Raw genomic sequence first — 14,674 nt, forward strand, 5'->3', positions numbered from 1 at the left:
TAACACAGAGAAGGGAGCAAATCCAGCATTGGCTGGCTCTGGAGAGTATCAGAGCCCAGCTGAGTCCTGAGGGATGAGCAGTTCCAATCAGACAACTCTCTCTTTGGAGTAGGCCTGCAGCTTTCTCCATCTGCATCCACATCTCCCTCTCACCTCGGTTGGGGCCAGTTCAAGTGGAGACTGTTCTCATTCATTTGGGGATTCTCTGAAGCATCTGGCACAGTGACTTGTGTTCCTTCATTCCACAAACATTTATGAAGCACCTACTAGGTACCCATTACTGTTCTAAATAGAGTGGAAATGTTTTAAGTCTCTCTAAATTGAATGGCATAAAACAAGTCTAGGACCTTTTACAAGTCTCTTTGGTCAGAGAGAGCTTTTTATAAAATTCAGATGATGTGTCCTTTAAAATATAAAATAGTTCCATAAAGATCACACACACACACACACACACTGGAATATCACTCAGCCATAAAAAAAGAATGAAATCTTGCCATCTGCAACAATGTGGATGGACCTTGAGAGCATATGCTAAGCAAAATAAGCCAGACAGAGGAAGACAAATACTATATAATCTCACTTAAATGTGGAATCTAAAAAAAAAACGAAGTTCACAGATACAGAGAACAGACTGGTGGTTGCAGGGGGATGGGGAGCAAGAGTGAAATGTGTGAAGGGGGTCAAAAGGCACAAACTCAGAGTTATGAGATAAATCCTAGGGATGTAATATGCAGCAGTATAGTTAATGAGACTGTACTGTACATTTCAAAATTGCTAAGAGAATAAACCTTAGAAGTCTTCATCACAAGACAAAAAAGAGAAGAATTTTTTGTTATTATTTATGGTGATGGATAGACTTATTATGGAGATCTTTTCATAGGTATACAAATACTGAATCATTATGTTGTATAACTGAAACTAATATAATGTTATCTGTCAATTGAACCTCCATAAAAAAAGTAAAACATAAAATAGTTTTGAAACACAAAATCTTCAGGATTTTCAACTTCAAAGAAATAGCACAGAGCCCATTACAGGTTTGCTTCCAAAAACTGATTTCTCACCTCTATAGAGGACAACCACCCCCTTGTTCACCTTAGTGAAATTTCCAATGAAGATGATGAAACTTGCTAGCTACCCTCCATGCAGGGACCCTAAGTCAATATCCAGGAAAGAGAGGGGTGGAATCTGGAAAAACCCTGGTAGAAATAGGCTTTTCTCTCCATTAATGTCAAATGGTGTCCCAGCCTAACACCAGAGTAGTGACACCTGAATGGAAGGCTCAAAAATAAGACAAAGACAGAGACCTTACAATCCATCTAATGGATTTACAGTTTTCAAGAGAACAATACCATAACCTAAGACAGACAATACGAGCACAAAAAAGACTAACAGACTTTAAAAAAAAGCCCCAAGATGCTATTAATTCAGCAATGTGATATGGAAGGATTTTCTTAATGGAAGACAGATACATCAATAGCAGATATTCATTTATAAAAACCATATTGACCTCTGAGCAAAGTAACTGTGAAATAGTCTCTGTTAGAAAGGATCAAATTAGAAATAAGAGCTGATGTCACCTGAAAGTATTTTTAACAAATTCCCAAGTATTCATTAATTTGTATTTTACCCTATTTTCTCTGGATGGAAGTACAGTATAGGGAATATAGCCAATAATAGTGTAGTATCTTGGAATCATGACAGCTGGTAACTACACTTCCTATAGTGAACATCCAGTAATGTATGTAATTGTTGAATCATTATGTTGTATACCTGAAACCAATATAATACTGTGGATAGATTATATTACAACAAAAAAATTTTTAAATACTATTTTCTCTGAATCAAACTGATGTACTAAATAAACAAATTTCATTGGATTCTCTTTATATAAAAAGTTTACTATTTTCCCAAATTAAAATCTTATTTCTCTTTCTCTCAGTCTTACTGAGGATATTCCCATTCTACCGCTGGATTGAGTTGTTTACCAAGTCATTCTTATCAGTTACTATCAGTAAAATATTTTAATAACTTAAGACAGTGGTCATACAGTGTAAATTTGTTTTCTGGTTATACGGTTTCATTGGTGCACTCATTCAATTCTTAATATAATGGCTTCATTTTTTAAAATGTGTACTATTGACAGTGGTTGACAAGTCATTATCTCTCTGTTAAAGAGACAGATGCAAGAGAGAGGGAGAGAGACAAAGAAAGAGAGACAGAGACAGAGAGCAAGCGGTGGGAGTGCACACACAAGAGCAAGAGCCAGGGCGAGTGCCACTGCACATGCAATCACTTTCTTCCATATGCAGTTGAAGGAGAAAGAAGAATGCCAGAAAAGCAGAATGAAGCTGATGGGCCTAAAAAGAAAATGCTGAATGGATCATCTCAGTAAATCAGAGTCCTGTATTTCCTAGGCAACAAACCCCTTAAGAGTCCATCACCCATCCAGAAGATACATGGAGAGTGAAAGCAGTGAACTCAAAGCCCAGTTTCCTCATGCTCGCCTCCTAGGGTCGGCCAGCCATGGCATGTGGGGGAGCAGGAGGCTCACACTGCACTGCACAGAGCCCCACCAAACTGTTTTCCTCACCTGACTGAGGCAGAGGAGGAAGACACTTACTTGGATGTCACAGGAGAAGACGACCTCTTAGAAATGCCTCCTGGAAGCTCGCATCTTCTCAGAGGCGACCCATGGCCCACACTGGGAGTGGAAGTTGTTGTTCGCGGCCCCTGCTTCAACTTCTCTGTCTGTAGGGGACACAAAATAGAACAGCCATGGCCCATGACTGGCCCACTTCTCCAATTTTTTAAAATACCTCGGATATTAGGTCATCCACTTAAAAAAAAGAAACTTCAATCTCAAAATGCAAAGATCTCCTTCTCCTTGTTTTCTTACAAAAGGCGAACAACAGAACCATATCATGGTACTGAACACACAGAAAGTAGAAAGAATACAGAGATATATAATCACTACACAAAAGTTACAGGGGTTATAAATGTGGTTGTAACACTAAGACAGAGTTGTGGACCCTACCAGTGTACCTAGTATATCAGGGACTACAACCCCACCCATCCCTCTGTGTCTTCCCCATGACCTCCAACAGCAAGAGGCATGGGCCTCAGGGCTGGCCTGCAGTGGGCACTCCACAGCAGTGGTTTCCTTCTCTCCCTATTGCACTTTCCTGCACTAAATCCTCATTTGGCCCCCCATACCCACACATGATAGTCCCCTTCCACAGCAATCTACCCTACAGTAAAACCCAAGGGTCTGAAACACTCACTTCTCAAGACCCTGTGAGAACCTCAGGACGCCAGTGGATTAAAAAATATATAAGTGGTGCTATAAAATAAATGAGCAACAGCACAGTAACGTGGTGGTTTTAAAGTAAGTCCACATGTCATTTGATGTTCTCCCCTTCAAGAGGTGCTCAGTTCCCTTCCCCTTGAGTGTGGGTTGGGCTTAGTGCCTAGCTTTAAAGGAACATCAAATGGCAAAAATGATGGTGTGCAAAGCCTCAGACTAGAGCATAACAGGCGCTGCAGCTTCCTCCTTGCACACTCATCCTCTTTCTCTCCCGGATCTCTTGCTCCAGGAGCCAGCTTCCATGTCACTTGGACACCCCAATAGCTCTATGAAGAGGTCCACACAGTAAGGAACTGAGGCATCCTGCCAACAGCCATGTGAGCGAGCCGTCCTGGAAGAGCCCCAACCAAGCTCTCAGATGACTGCAGCCCTGGCTGCCATCCTGACCGCACCCTCATGAGAGACCCTGACTGAGAACAGAACCATCCAGCTAAGCCATTCTTAATTTCTGACCCAGAGAACCAGTGAAGTAATAAACATTTGTTTTAAGCTACCAAGGTTTGGGGTAATTCGTTATGTTGCAAGTGATAACTAACAAAAGTAGTATGGTATACATAATTTCTAAATAGATATGCAAAATTGGAGGTATCTGCTCAACATTTGTTTTATTGATGGTGTCAGTATGATGCCAAAAATGTCTAAAGGCCACTGTTATGGATGAAGGTTCACCCAGAACTTCAGATCTAGTTGTGTGTAGAGACAAGACTGGCCCCAAATCAAACATCCTTAAAAAAGCAGAGACACACTCAGACCACGCCTTCTCACTCCTGTCCTCTGGAGGGCAGGCTATAATGCGGACAAGGTCTTTAGGAATTTGTTCCAAAGCACTCAGATTTAGGCAGGTGTAAAAAATTAGAATGGTTTTCAAAGGTTGGGTGAAATTTTAAAACAAATCCACCCCTTGAGCAGTCCTTGGAGACTGACGAAAACAGAGACCCCCAGATCAAGCGCAGGGAGTAACCACACGTCAGATAAAACCAGTCCTGAGCCGTGAGTGGCTTTAGACTTACCGGAGAGGCCTCTGCTCCTACAGGGGCTCCTTTCCCAGCATCTCCTGTGCCAGATGTAGGCGTAGTCTTCTTCCTCTCAGTGTTCCGAGTGGGAGAAGACTTGTAGGAAGATTTAAGAGGGCCAGCAGGAGCTACATGAGGACAGGCATGGGATACGGGAGAGTTACAGTATAACAGCCAAAGAGATGGAGTACAGAGGAGAAACCAGAGGCAAGCGGGGAGTTGGGAAGAACACATTTCTGTTAAAATATGACATGGGCAACCCATATTCTCAGAAGGCCACCATACTTTCTCTAGTCCATGCAGAATGGACCCTATCCTAAAGGACTCCTGTGCTTGATGCTCAAGAGTACAGTTCACTTCAGGAGTTTCAACTCTGGGCTTTGGAGCCAGACAGACCTACTGTCACCTAAGAGCTGATCACCTTGGGCATATTAATTAACCTCTCTAAACATAAGTTCCTTGTGTAGGGAAGTTAAAAGGCCTGACTGCTGTCCCAGCAAAGGCCCGCTTCCAAGGTTGGCCCTTCGTGGGCAACTGGGAACTTGGATTTCAGGAGGGTTCTCACTATTAACTGACGAACAGCTCAGTGTGCCTAAGCTGTTGGTACAAATATGACTTATCCTGCTTTCCTTCTGAGAGTTGGAACTTGGGTATGTGGCTGGCAAGGGGGCACCTATGTGACCAGCCCCTAGTAAAAACCCCAGACACTAAGTTTCTAGGGAGCTTCCCTGGTGGGCAACATTTCACATGTGCTGTCACAGGTCTGCATGGTGCCCATGTGCCAATTCCCTGTGCTGATTGTGCTGTGTAGCCCTCCACTGTGACACACCACAGCTGGGAGGGCCACCATATGCTGGGTCCTCTGAGTCTGGGGGTGGCCTTGGGGACGCCTGACACAACTGGTACCAGAAACAGGAACCACAACAATGATGATTTGCTGATATGTAGTAAAAGCTTTGTTCGGGGAAGGAAAGCATAAAGGGGTGGAGGATGATGCCCCTCTGGGGGCTGGGGGCCTCGGAGTCATCCACCATATGGAAAAGCAGCCAAGCTGCTGCTGTCTGTTACAAGAGGTGAAACACCTACGCAACTTGAAGATGACCCATTCAACTCCAAGAGTTGGCTCACAGGGTCCTCTGGCTGCTTTTGGCTGTAGTGAGGGAAAAAGTGAGCCCAGGTGACACCTTTGGTTTGTGCTTTCTACTCCAAGTGGCCATCAGTGGTTAGGCTGGAACACTGAGTTTTGGAACCACAAGTATCCACACCTGATGATTTTGCTATGATTTTGGTATAACAGGGCCTCTAGAAAAAAAGGGAGACATGAAAAGAGAGGCAATCTTCAGGTAGATATACACATTTGGAGTTCAAAAGTGCACTGCAGATGTAGAACACCCTTCAGTGGGGCCCTACCCTGTAAAAACATCACAGATGCTGGCTGCACCATTTGGATCACAGACAAATGCCGCAGGAAAGGGCTTCTTCTCTGATGGAACCACCTGACATGGAGCCACTGGTCAGCTCTTGATGCAGAGCCTGGTTACATTTCTCACTTGTAATTCTTACCAAAGCTACAAGCTGGGAGAGGGCACTTCGAGGGAGTGGGACCCCTTCCCCCAACCCTGCTGATTGGCCTTGACCCCCTCTGGGGGCTGTGTCACTGCTGCTGGCAAGATGTCTGCTGTATGACTGACAGCCTGACTCTACTTTGCTCACCTCCTGCTGCACACACCCCAGGAAGCAATTTGTTAAATGCTTCCGTCCCTGCAAAGGGACTGATCATTTCTAGGCTGTTAACTAGATAAACGAACAAGATCAAAGAGATGTCAGGTTATACAAGTCTATTTAAAATTTTTTTAATAATGCAGGATTTTGTCCTAATTCCTGAATATGATATGTATTTTTTATTAAATTGGATGACTTTTTTTGTAAAACATACTTGACCTTCTTGCATTCAACCCTTCCAGATGAAAGGTCCATGTGTGAGAGTACAGGGTGATTGAGAAAATGTAAAGGTCTGATTACTGAACAGGGCACACTGGTAACGGAGAACAATGCCCACCACCTGCACGTGTGTATATGTGTGGCGGCGGGGGGCATCAGTGATCTTTGTTTTCCAGAATCGATCCTAGGAACTCTCCCCTCTTCCTGAAGGAAAGGCCTGTGGTCTCTGCAAACTGCCAAAAGTACGTCAGATTCTCACGGATTGCAGAGCCCGGGTGGCATGTGGCAGGGGCAAGCCAGTTCCTGTACATCCCCACAGAACACCTACACATGCCATCCACACTTGGCAGGCAATGAGATTGCATCACTGGCAGAACTGTTTGGAACTGACCACCTCAGGCAGTCCCTCTGAAGGCAAGGACTGAACTGAATCTCTAGGACTGGACTGAAAACCCTGGGGTGGGAGAAATCATGGTGGCAGCCACCATGGGGACTCTCTATTTTTAGGGGACATGTGTCCTCTGGGATTATATCTTGGGTGCATGCTCAGATCATCATGGCACTGCCTCAGCCCTGGGAGGCACTGGGTCGGCATCATCTTACTAGCCAGAGCTGTGCTGGGCCCGAATTGTTGCCTCGGGCCAAGCAGAAAGGATTCAAGCTTTCGGAGGAAGCCAGCTGGCTTTCTCAGACAGACCTTTATGGTTAATGGTCTGTATTTTAATTGGCTATATCCAGGACCCCCAAAGGGTGTGAGAGCAATACTGCAGATGGGCCTCAGTCTGCTGTGTGGTGTTCTACCATAATAATTCTGCTGTGAAGATGCCCCTTGGCATCAGGGGACTTGGATTTGGGGAGGATTCCCACCATAAACTGTTAATTCTTGTCTTGACCAAGGGACATGGGGGTGGACTGGGCAGAAAAGAAAACAGAAAACATAGTAGGCCTGACTGCTGTCCTTCGAAAGGCTGGCTTACAAGGTTGGCCCTGGTATCAGGAGACTTGGATTTTGGGAGGATTCCCACCATAAATTGTTAAGAGTGGCTCCCTGTGCCTAACCTGTTTATACAAACAACATGATTTATGCTAAACACCTGATTTCTTTCTGAAAGTCTGGAATTCCAGTATGTGCCTGGCAGGGGGTGTCTATGTGACCAGCCCCCAATAAAAACCCAGGCACTGAGTCTCTAATAAGCTTTCCTGGTGGGCAACATGATGTATATGTTACAACTCATAGCCATGGGAATGTGTTCTGCGGGACTCCATTGGGAGAGGACTCTGGAAGCTTGGGCCTGGTCTTGCCTAGACTTTGTCCCATGTGCCTTTCCCCCTTTCTCATATGCTCTGTAGCCTTTCACTGAAATAAATTATGAGTGCTCCCACAGAATCATCAATCCTGAGAGTGATCAATCTTCAGGACCTCCTGATAAATTCCTTGTTCTCAAAATGGGGATACTTTTGACTTCCCTAGACCTTTTTGAGATATAATTCATATACTATAAAATTCACTTTTTTTAAAGTGTACAATTTAGTGGTTTTTAGTATATTCACAAGGTTGTGTAACCATAACTACAGTCCAATTCCAGAACATTTTCAACAACCCCAAAAGAAACCCATAGCCATTAAGGGTTCCCTCCCCTTTCCCTCCTCCTCCAGTCCCTAGCAACCAGTAATCTACTCTCTCTGGATTTGCATAATGTTTTCAAGGTTCGTTATGCAGCATGTATCAGTAATTCATTACTTTTTATAGCTGAATACTATTCTACTTTTTGGATAGACCACATTTTGCTTCCCCAGTTATCTGTTGATGATAGACATTTGGATTGATTGGGTTGTTTCCACTTTGTGGCTAATATGAATGATGCTAAGAACACTGGTATACAAATTTATAACTGAACATATGTTTTCAATTTCCTTGGCTCTATACCTAAGAGTAGAATTGTTGGGTCATAAGGTAACTTTATGTTTAACTTTTTGAGGAACTTGCCAGACTATTTCCCAAAGAGATGGTACCATTTTACACTCCCACCAGTAACATATAAAGGCAACAACTTCTCCAAATCCTCATCAATGCTTATTATTTTCCTTTGAATTTTAGCCATCTTAGTAAGTATGAAGTGCTATCTCATTGTGGTTTTGATTTGCATTTCTCTAATGACTAATGATGTTGAATATCTTGTGTGTATAGTGGCCACTTGTGTATCTTCTTTGCAGAAATAGCACAATTACTCAGAAACAGCTAGCACCTAGCAGAGGATTATATGTCATTTACATGTCATCTCACTGAATACACTATCTCGGGAACTGAAATCAAACCTGACCTAATGTGGATACAGCATTGCTCATCTATAAAATGGAGAATACCAGTCCTTATTAATCTAGCCATGACAACTAATCAGATTCGGCCAAGGAAGGGCTTTGATGGTATGGCCCAGTGTTTCTCAGACTTTATTGTACCCATCTGATGGGGCGTGAGAGTCTGCTTTCTTAACAAGCTCCCGGGTGATGCCAACATTGCTGGGTCCCGCGTTACCCCTTGAGCAGCAAGGCTCCGACATGTGGTAAGCTCTTACTTACTGTGCTATCTCATTTAATCCTCATGATAATTTAAAATGACTCCATTTTATAGATGGGAAAACTAAAGCTTGGAGAGGTTAATTAACTTACCCAAAGTGGTAAGAGCTAGTAAGTGGTAGAGCTGGTTATGGGACTCGAGAAACTGGCTTACAGGCTACTTTGCCAAATTGTCTCTTAAAAAAAAAAAGTCTAACTTCCATGGCTCATGAAATGTATTTTTCCTTTCTAATCCACATGCTATCATAGAATAATTTACTCACCTCTGTGACACTTAAAAGAAACATAACAACAGCAAAACACTGGTGGGTAGAAAATATCTGTAACTGTTGAAGAAATTTCATAAAGCCAGCAAAAGGAATGCAAAATTCAAAAACCCAGGAATAATTCACAGGCCAATCAACACCACTTGGGGCATTTTCTTCAGTGTCTCCAACTCCGGCCTCTTTTACCTGAGTCACTGGCCTGCTCAGAGAGCATGAATGCATTTCCGCTTCTGGCTAGAGAAGCCTGTGTGGGTGTCAACAGTCGCTTAACAAGAAAGGTTTCCATGGGACTAAGGTGCGTGCGATGAGCTGAAGGATGGAATCAAATGAAAACTTTAAAAAGCAAAATCAAAACAAAGCAAAATAAAATGTCTAAAATAACACTGCATGATGCAAATTAACTTGGGTGGTAGAGCAAATGTGAAAAATAAAAATATTCTAGGAAAGAATGGCTTCAGAGTTGGTCATAGTAAAATAAAGCAAACGATGTGTCATTTAGAGTTTGAGAGTGTGCATTAATTCTCTTGGAGTGCCAGAATTCATTCAATATGCAATTACAGTACAACAGTATTACCTCTATCACTCAAAGAGATTAGCCCATCTCCCAAGGTGTAATATGGACTCAAGAAGCCATTTAGTCACCAAGTAGATCTAACATTGAAAAAAAGATTACTTCTACAAAACACTTGTTTTAGGTCCTCTGTTAAAAAATATTTCATAATAAGTAGGAAGCAAGGTCATCTGCTGGAAGGTGTGGGTGGGGCAAGCCTGGATTTCAGGCTTGAGTAAAGTAGTAATGATTTAACGTTGAAAAGAAAAGGGATGGAAAATGACATGAAATGAGATTTGTTGCAATATTTAGTCTACGTGATAACTGATCTGATGAAATTTAACTAACTATAGAAGACATTGTTAAGTCAGATTACAAAATTTACTGAAAACTATTTCTTCAAAAAAATAAATTCTTTAATTAACTGTTAAAAAATATTTCATAACACACTGATATTATTAATGTATAAATACATATCCTTTCATACCTTTTCCATGTAAATAAGGGCAGAAATTAAATAAGAAACACAAAAATAAAGACAGCCAACTGATTATCAACTTTAATGGACATAGTAGTATTCATTATCTAAGATTCAGTGACTGAAATGTCATTTTTATGATTTGGGAACATATTATAAGGTAAACAGATTCACTTTTCCATCACCCAGAATTCTTTGGGTACCCACTAGCCAGGAAATGGTTTGGGAATTAAAAATTTTCAGTTTATAATCCACAAGCAGATAACTCAGTTGCTAGCAGTATGTAATAACATACTGATATCTTTACATATTAATCAATGCAAATACAAATTTAACATCAATTTGTAACCACGTGAACTACTAAAACATATGGAATACACTCACTAATGGAACAGCTATATAGAGTTAAGAGCATGTAGATATTTTCTCACTCAGCTCTTAATTCAAGGTTTCAGGTGTTGATCCATGAACTGCCTCAGAGATCAGCAACACTGACACTTATGGGCTCTCTGACACACATGACAGGCCTCTGTGCTGGAGGTGCAAGGTCAATGCCAGTGAAAAACAACCAGGAAGTCACACTGGCCCCATCAAAGCCACAGATATCCTCCTGCTTGCCCCTTGCTAATGACTTGGCATGTTAAATACTGCACTGGCATCTGACACTTCTTCAGTGATGCTTTAAAATATGCATTTAATGCATGGAGAGCTTCCCTCCCTTCCTTCACCTACATACTCAGAAAAGTATAAATTCAGACTTTGAGTGACTTATCTGAGCCTCCATTAGAACACAGGCAGTTTTAAATCTATTCCATTTCTGGGACCAGCACACGTCTTTATACATATCATCTTCCACCTCAAAACAGAGTGCTGGAAAAGGCCACCCAACCTTTTCCCCTTTAAAAGGCTTCATATTCCTTCTGAACTCATGTTTTCAGAACAGAAATGGGCAGGCCTACAAAGCACAGACAATAGCATAGCCCCATTTTTTCACACATCTCAGTCTTCCACATACTTCTGCCTCATCAATTTTGATATTCCTGGCTAATCAACTGTAGCACATCAATAACTGGGCAGTTACTTTTTTAAAGTCACACCTGCCCACTGGTCACTTAAATCCAGGGTAAGAAAACTTCTATATGCACTGTGGAAAATGGAAGAGTTTCTTTCAGACTGGGATATTATCATTAATTCCTGTCCCTATTCAACAACGACTGGGCTCTAAAGAGCAATGCCACTTTCCAAAGTCCCATTAGTGAGGCCTTGGGGCTCCCACACTCAGACCACAAGGCTAGGATAATGGAGGTATTTGCAGAAGGCTCAAGAGGGGCTCTCCCAAAGACCGACATTAAGATGCTCACACTAGAAAGAAGAAAACCAGAGAGACCAGGTCTACACATTCACTTGCCTCGGTCTGGGGAATAGGATATTGCCACGGTGGATGAAGACAGACGCTTACTCATGGGAGGCTCCGTCTGCTTTGGCAAATTCATGGTTGATGTTGAAAGTTTGTCACATGCTGCAGAGAAATGCATTAAAGACATTGGTATTCATACCACTGTAGACTGAGAAACACATATCCCAAAGTCTTCCTGTCCTCATCCACACGCCTCCTAACCACTGTGGCATAGCACACTGCTCCCATCACCCTGCTGTCTACTTAGCTTATCTGGAAATGCTCGGGCTACAGCAGCAACCTGTCTGAATCAAGATTTTCTCTTCCATTTCTTAACTCTGTTCTTTTCTTCAATTTCTGATATTCAACTTCACTCTAAAGCCATGCCAAACCCACCAGCAAATCATTTCCTTGTGCCCAGTGACTTTTAAGTATATTCAGACCACACGAAAATAGAACCAACCTGGACCCAGAGACAAATCACCACTGGAAAACATTCTATGGTCTGACAGACTGGGTGAGCCAAAACCGAACTTTTTCCAAAGATTATCTATAGCTTAGGTTGGTGGACAAAGTCATACGTAAGGCAAGGAACTGTAGTTAAAGCAGAAAACCTGTGGCGGTCGGTCTCTTCCTCTTATCAACAGACGGGGTTACAGTAGACCTTTCTCAAATGCTATGGCTATCTTATGGTTAGGATTTTAACATGTGGTCCCAGGTTTGGTGTTCTTAACTTCCCGCCATGATTTTAGACTGGTTTCTAAATTGAACGTTACAGCAGATGCAGAAGTGCTCACAGTGGCCTGCCAACCCCTATCGGAGCCTGAGGCAGAAAAGATGTGTGTGCTGGCTTTAAAGGAAACAAACTCGTCAGTAATATTTTCAAAATCTACTCCTCTCTTCATCTTGTTTTCAAATGAGAGAATTGCCTGTTTGACAATTTCTCCTGACGATGTGATAATCTTAAATAATTTTTAATTAACTACAGCTGAAGTAAAATTACAATAAATTCTGTTTGGGTATAAATAAAATATTTAAACTTAAAATGATATGAATTTTAATACAAGTACTTTTCAGATTTAGTGTTTTTTTGAACTATAATATTCTGGAAAAAATGAATCATTAGAAATTACATCAAACCACACATACAAGGGTACATATTTTCCATTTTGCCTCAGGCTCTCATATGGCTCAGTATGGCACTGGTCTTTATAAATTTGGTATTTTGTTCATCACAGATCACTTTGCATTAATTTTGATTTATTAAAATATTATTTTATCTTGATCATTGAGATTTTTGGTCCTCCCTGAAATTGTGTGCCCAAGTACCACACTCACCCAACCCTGGCCGCAGTTCCCAAAGGGTTATTATCAACTCTACCTACACCCCTCTGATGGGGGAAGGCTGGTGCCCACACTACAGTCAACTTAGCCAGTGTAGCAGAAGTCTCTGCTACTCAGCAGCACCAATAAGGATTATTCTTTGACAAAGGAATGTTGGAAACCAAGGATATTTATTCCTACTGCTATAATTTGACCTTCTGCATTGCTGGTAACTACTGCATCCTGTTTACATATTGTTTTTTCTTTGCCAGCCAAAAATGGGTTGAATTTCTAAAATCATTAAATGAAGCAAAGTTTTACTAGCTCTGCTCTTGATCTAGACCCTAAGAATTTCTCAGGCTTGAAACCAGAGTGTATTAGAGAGACGAAATCAAGAACAAAGCCAACTTGTCTCTGTATTTGGATCCCAGTGTTAGTACTGATAAACTCCCTACCACTCCCTCTCAAACACCTCTCCCGGAATCACATTAACACCCAGAACTCTGTGTGATTACAGGTTTTGGTTACCAGCAGTGATTGAAACACCCTACTACTTATTGCCTAAAATCCATGGTTAATGAGAGTGTTAAAGACCTAAATACACAAAAGTCAAACATTGACAAGATTTTCAAGGCAGAAGTGAGTGAGCTAAGGATGAAATGTCTCAAGGGCACTAGGATGTAAGGCATGCACAGCTCCACTATGACAGAAGAACAAAGAAACATGGGCATGTCATTCAAATCTCTAGAAAAAAATGTTCCAAGGGAGCAGACTAAGAAATCAATTGTAAAAGTGTTTGAGACAGACACAGTGATGGAGGAGGGTGATCAGAACAGTCACCACAAGATGTGAGGGCACAGTGATGCTCAGATGTACCGTTGGTGGACTCGGCAGCGGCGCCAGTGGTCCCTGGGTCCGGAGGGAGGGTGTTGGCTGCTAAACCTAGAGGAGGGGGTGGGGTATTTTCTGATTCACCTACACAGCAAAAAATCAGAGCAAAGAGATGTAAAAGAAGTCCCAATCTCTTGTTGACTTTAGTTCCTAATCAGGAAATTAGAAAAAGTAACTGAAATGGGTTGTTGACATCTCAAGAACAGAAAAAATTAAGTATATTCACTGGCAAAAGGTTAAAAGCACAACAAAGTAAAGAAACCACTACAAATGTAAACCCATTTGTTCTCAGAAAAAAACTAGTTTACAACTCCTGCATAACAGAATATCAAGATCATGGAAAAGAAGACACTGAAGAGAGGGAAAAGCCACCCAGAAACTAATAAGAATCCATACATTACAATAAACATTCAAAAATTTAAAGATGAGTATGAACTGGATAATGAAATAAATAAGTCACCTTGAAACAAAATTGAAAGAGCAACAAAAATTAATAATGAGGAGGGAAAAACCCCAGCTCCTTTTAGAGGGTAACTGCTGCTCAGTCTTTCCAAGTCATGCTGCAGCAGTGATCTGGGCTACTGCCATTGACCTTCCCTGAAATCAGATTGTCCCTGGGCTTGCCAGGTAGATCCAGTTAACCAGGCTCTGCATTCATTTCCTTTGCTTTTTTCTTTTTCTTCTGCTTTACCTCAAAGCCCAGTTATTATAGCAACCGTTATTGCTAGCAAAAAGAATACGCAGTTCCCTTTCACAAGAAATGCATAACAAGAAGCTTGGCAGTTTAAACATCATATCTGAAAAGGGTACCTACAGATTGGTACAAAGCATCCCCCTGATCCTGTGGGCACTAGCAGTGCCCATAATCATCTGCC

The 14,674-nt window shown here is 41.8% G+C and overlaps 1 protein-coding gene across 7 annotated transcripts in view; it reads right to left on the reverse strand.

Moving 5' to 3' along the window:
* MAP7D2 (MAP7 domain containing 2) overlaps positions 1–14,674 on the reverse strand; it is a 116,071-nt gene that overhangs the window by 31,048 nt on the left and 70,349 nt on the right. For 3 of the 7 annotated variants that reach the window (XR_005061869.2, XM_037020577.2, XM_037020573.2), the window contains exons 5-9: positions 13,785–13,883; positions 11,598–11,708; positions 9,348–9,470; positions 4,378–4,508; positions 2,624–2,751 (exon numbers count right to left, since the gene is read on the reverse strand). Coding sequence is in view for 6 of the 7 variants with exons in the window: in XM_037020577.2 (XP_036876472.2) it covers positions 2,624–2,751; positions 4,378–4,508; positions 9,348–9,470; positions 11,598–11,708; positions 13,785–13,883 (592 nt within the window). In the remaining variant the exon portion in view is untranslated. The remainder of the gene's footprint in view (positions 1–2,623; positions 2,752–4,377; positions 4,509–9,347; positions 9,471–11,597; positions 11,709–13,784; positions 13,884–14,674) is intronic. The other 4 variants (XM_037020574.2, XM_037020575.2, XM_037020576.2 and 1 more) reach the window with 4 other exon arrangements.

The sequence above is a fragment of the Manis javanica genome, chromosome X, assembly GCF_040802235.1.
Source record: "Manis javanica isolate MJ-LG chromosome X, MJ_LKY, whole genome shotgun sequence".
In the NCBI taxonomy this organism is placed as follows: domain Eukaryota; kingdom Metazoa; phylum Chordata; class Mammalia; order Pholidota; family Manidae; genus Manis; species Manis javanica.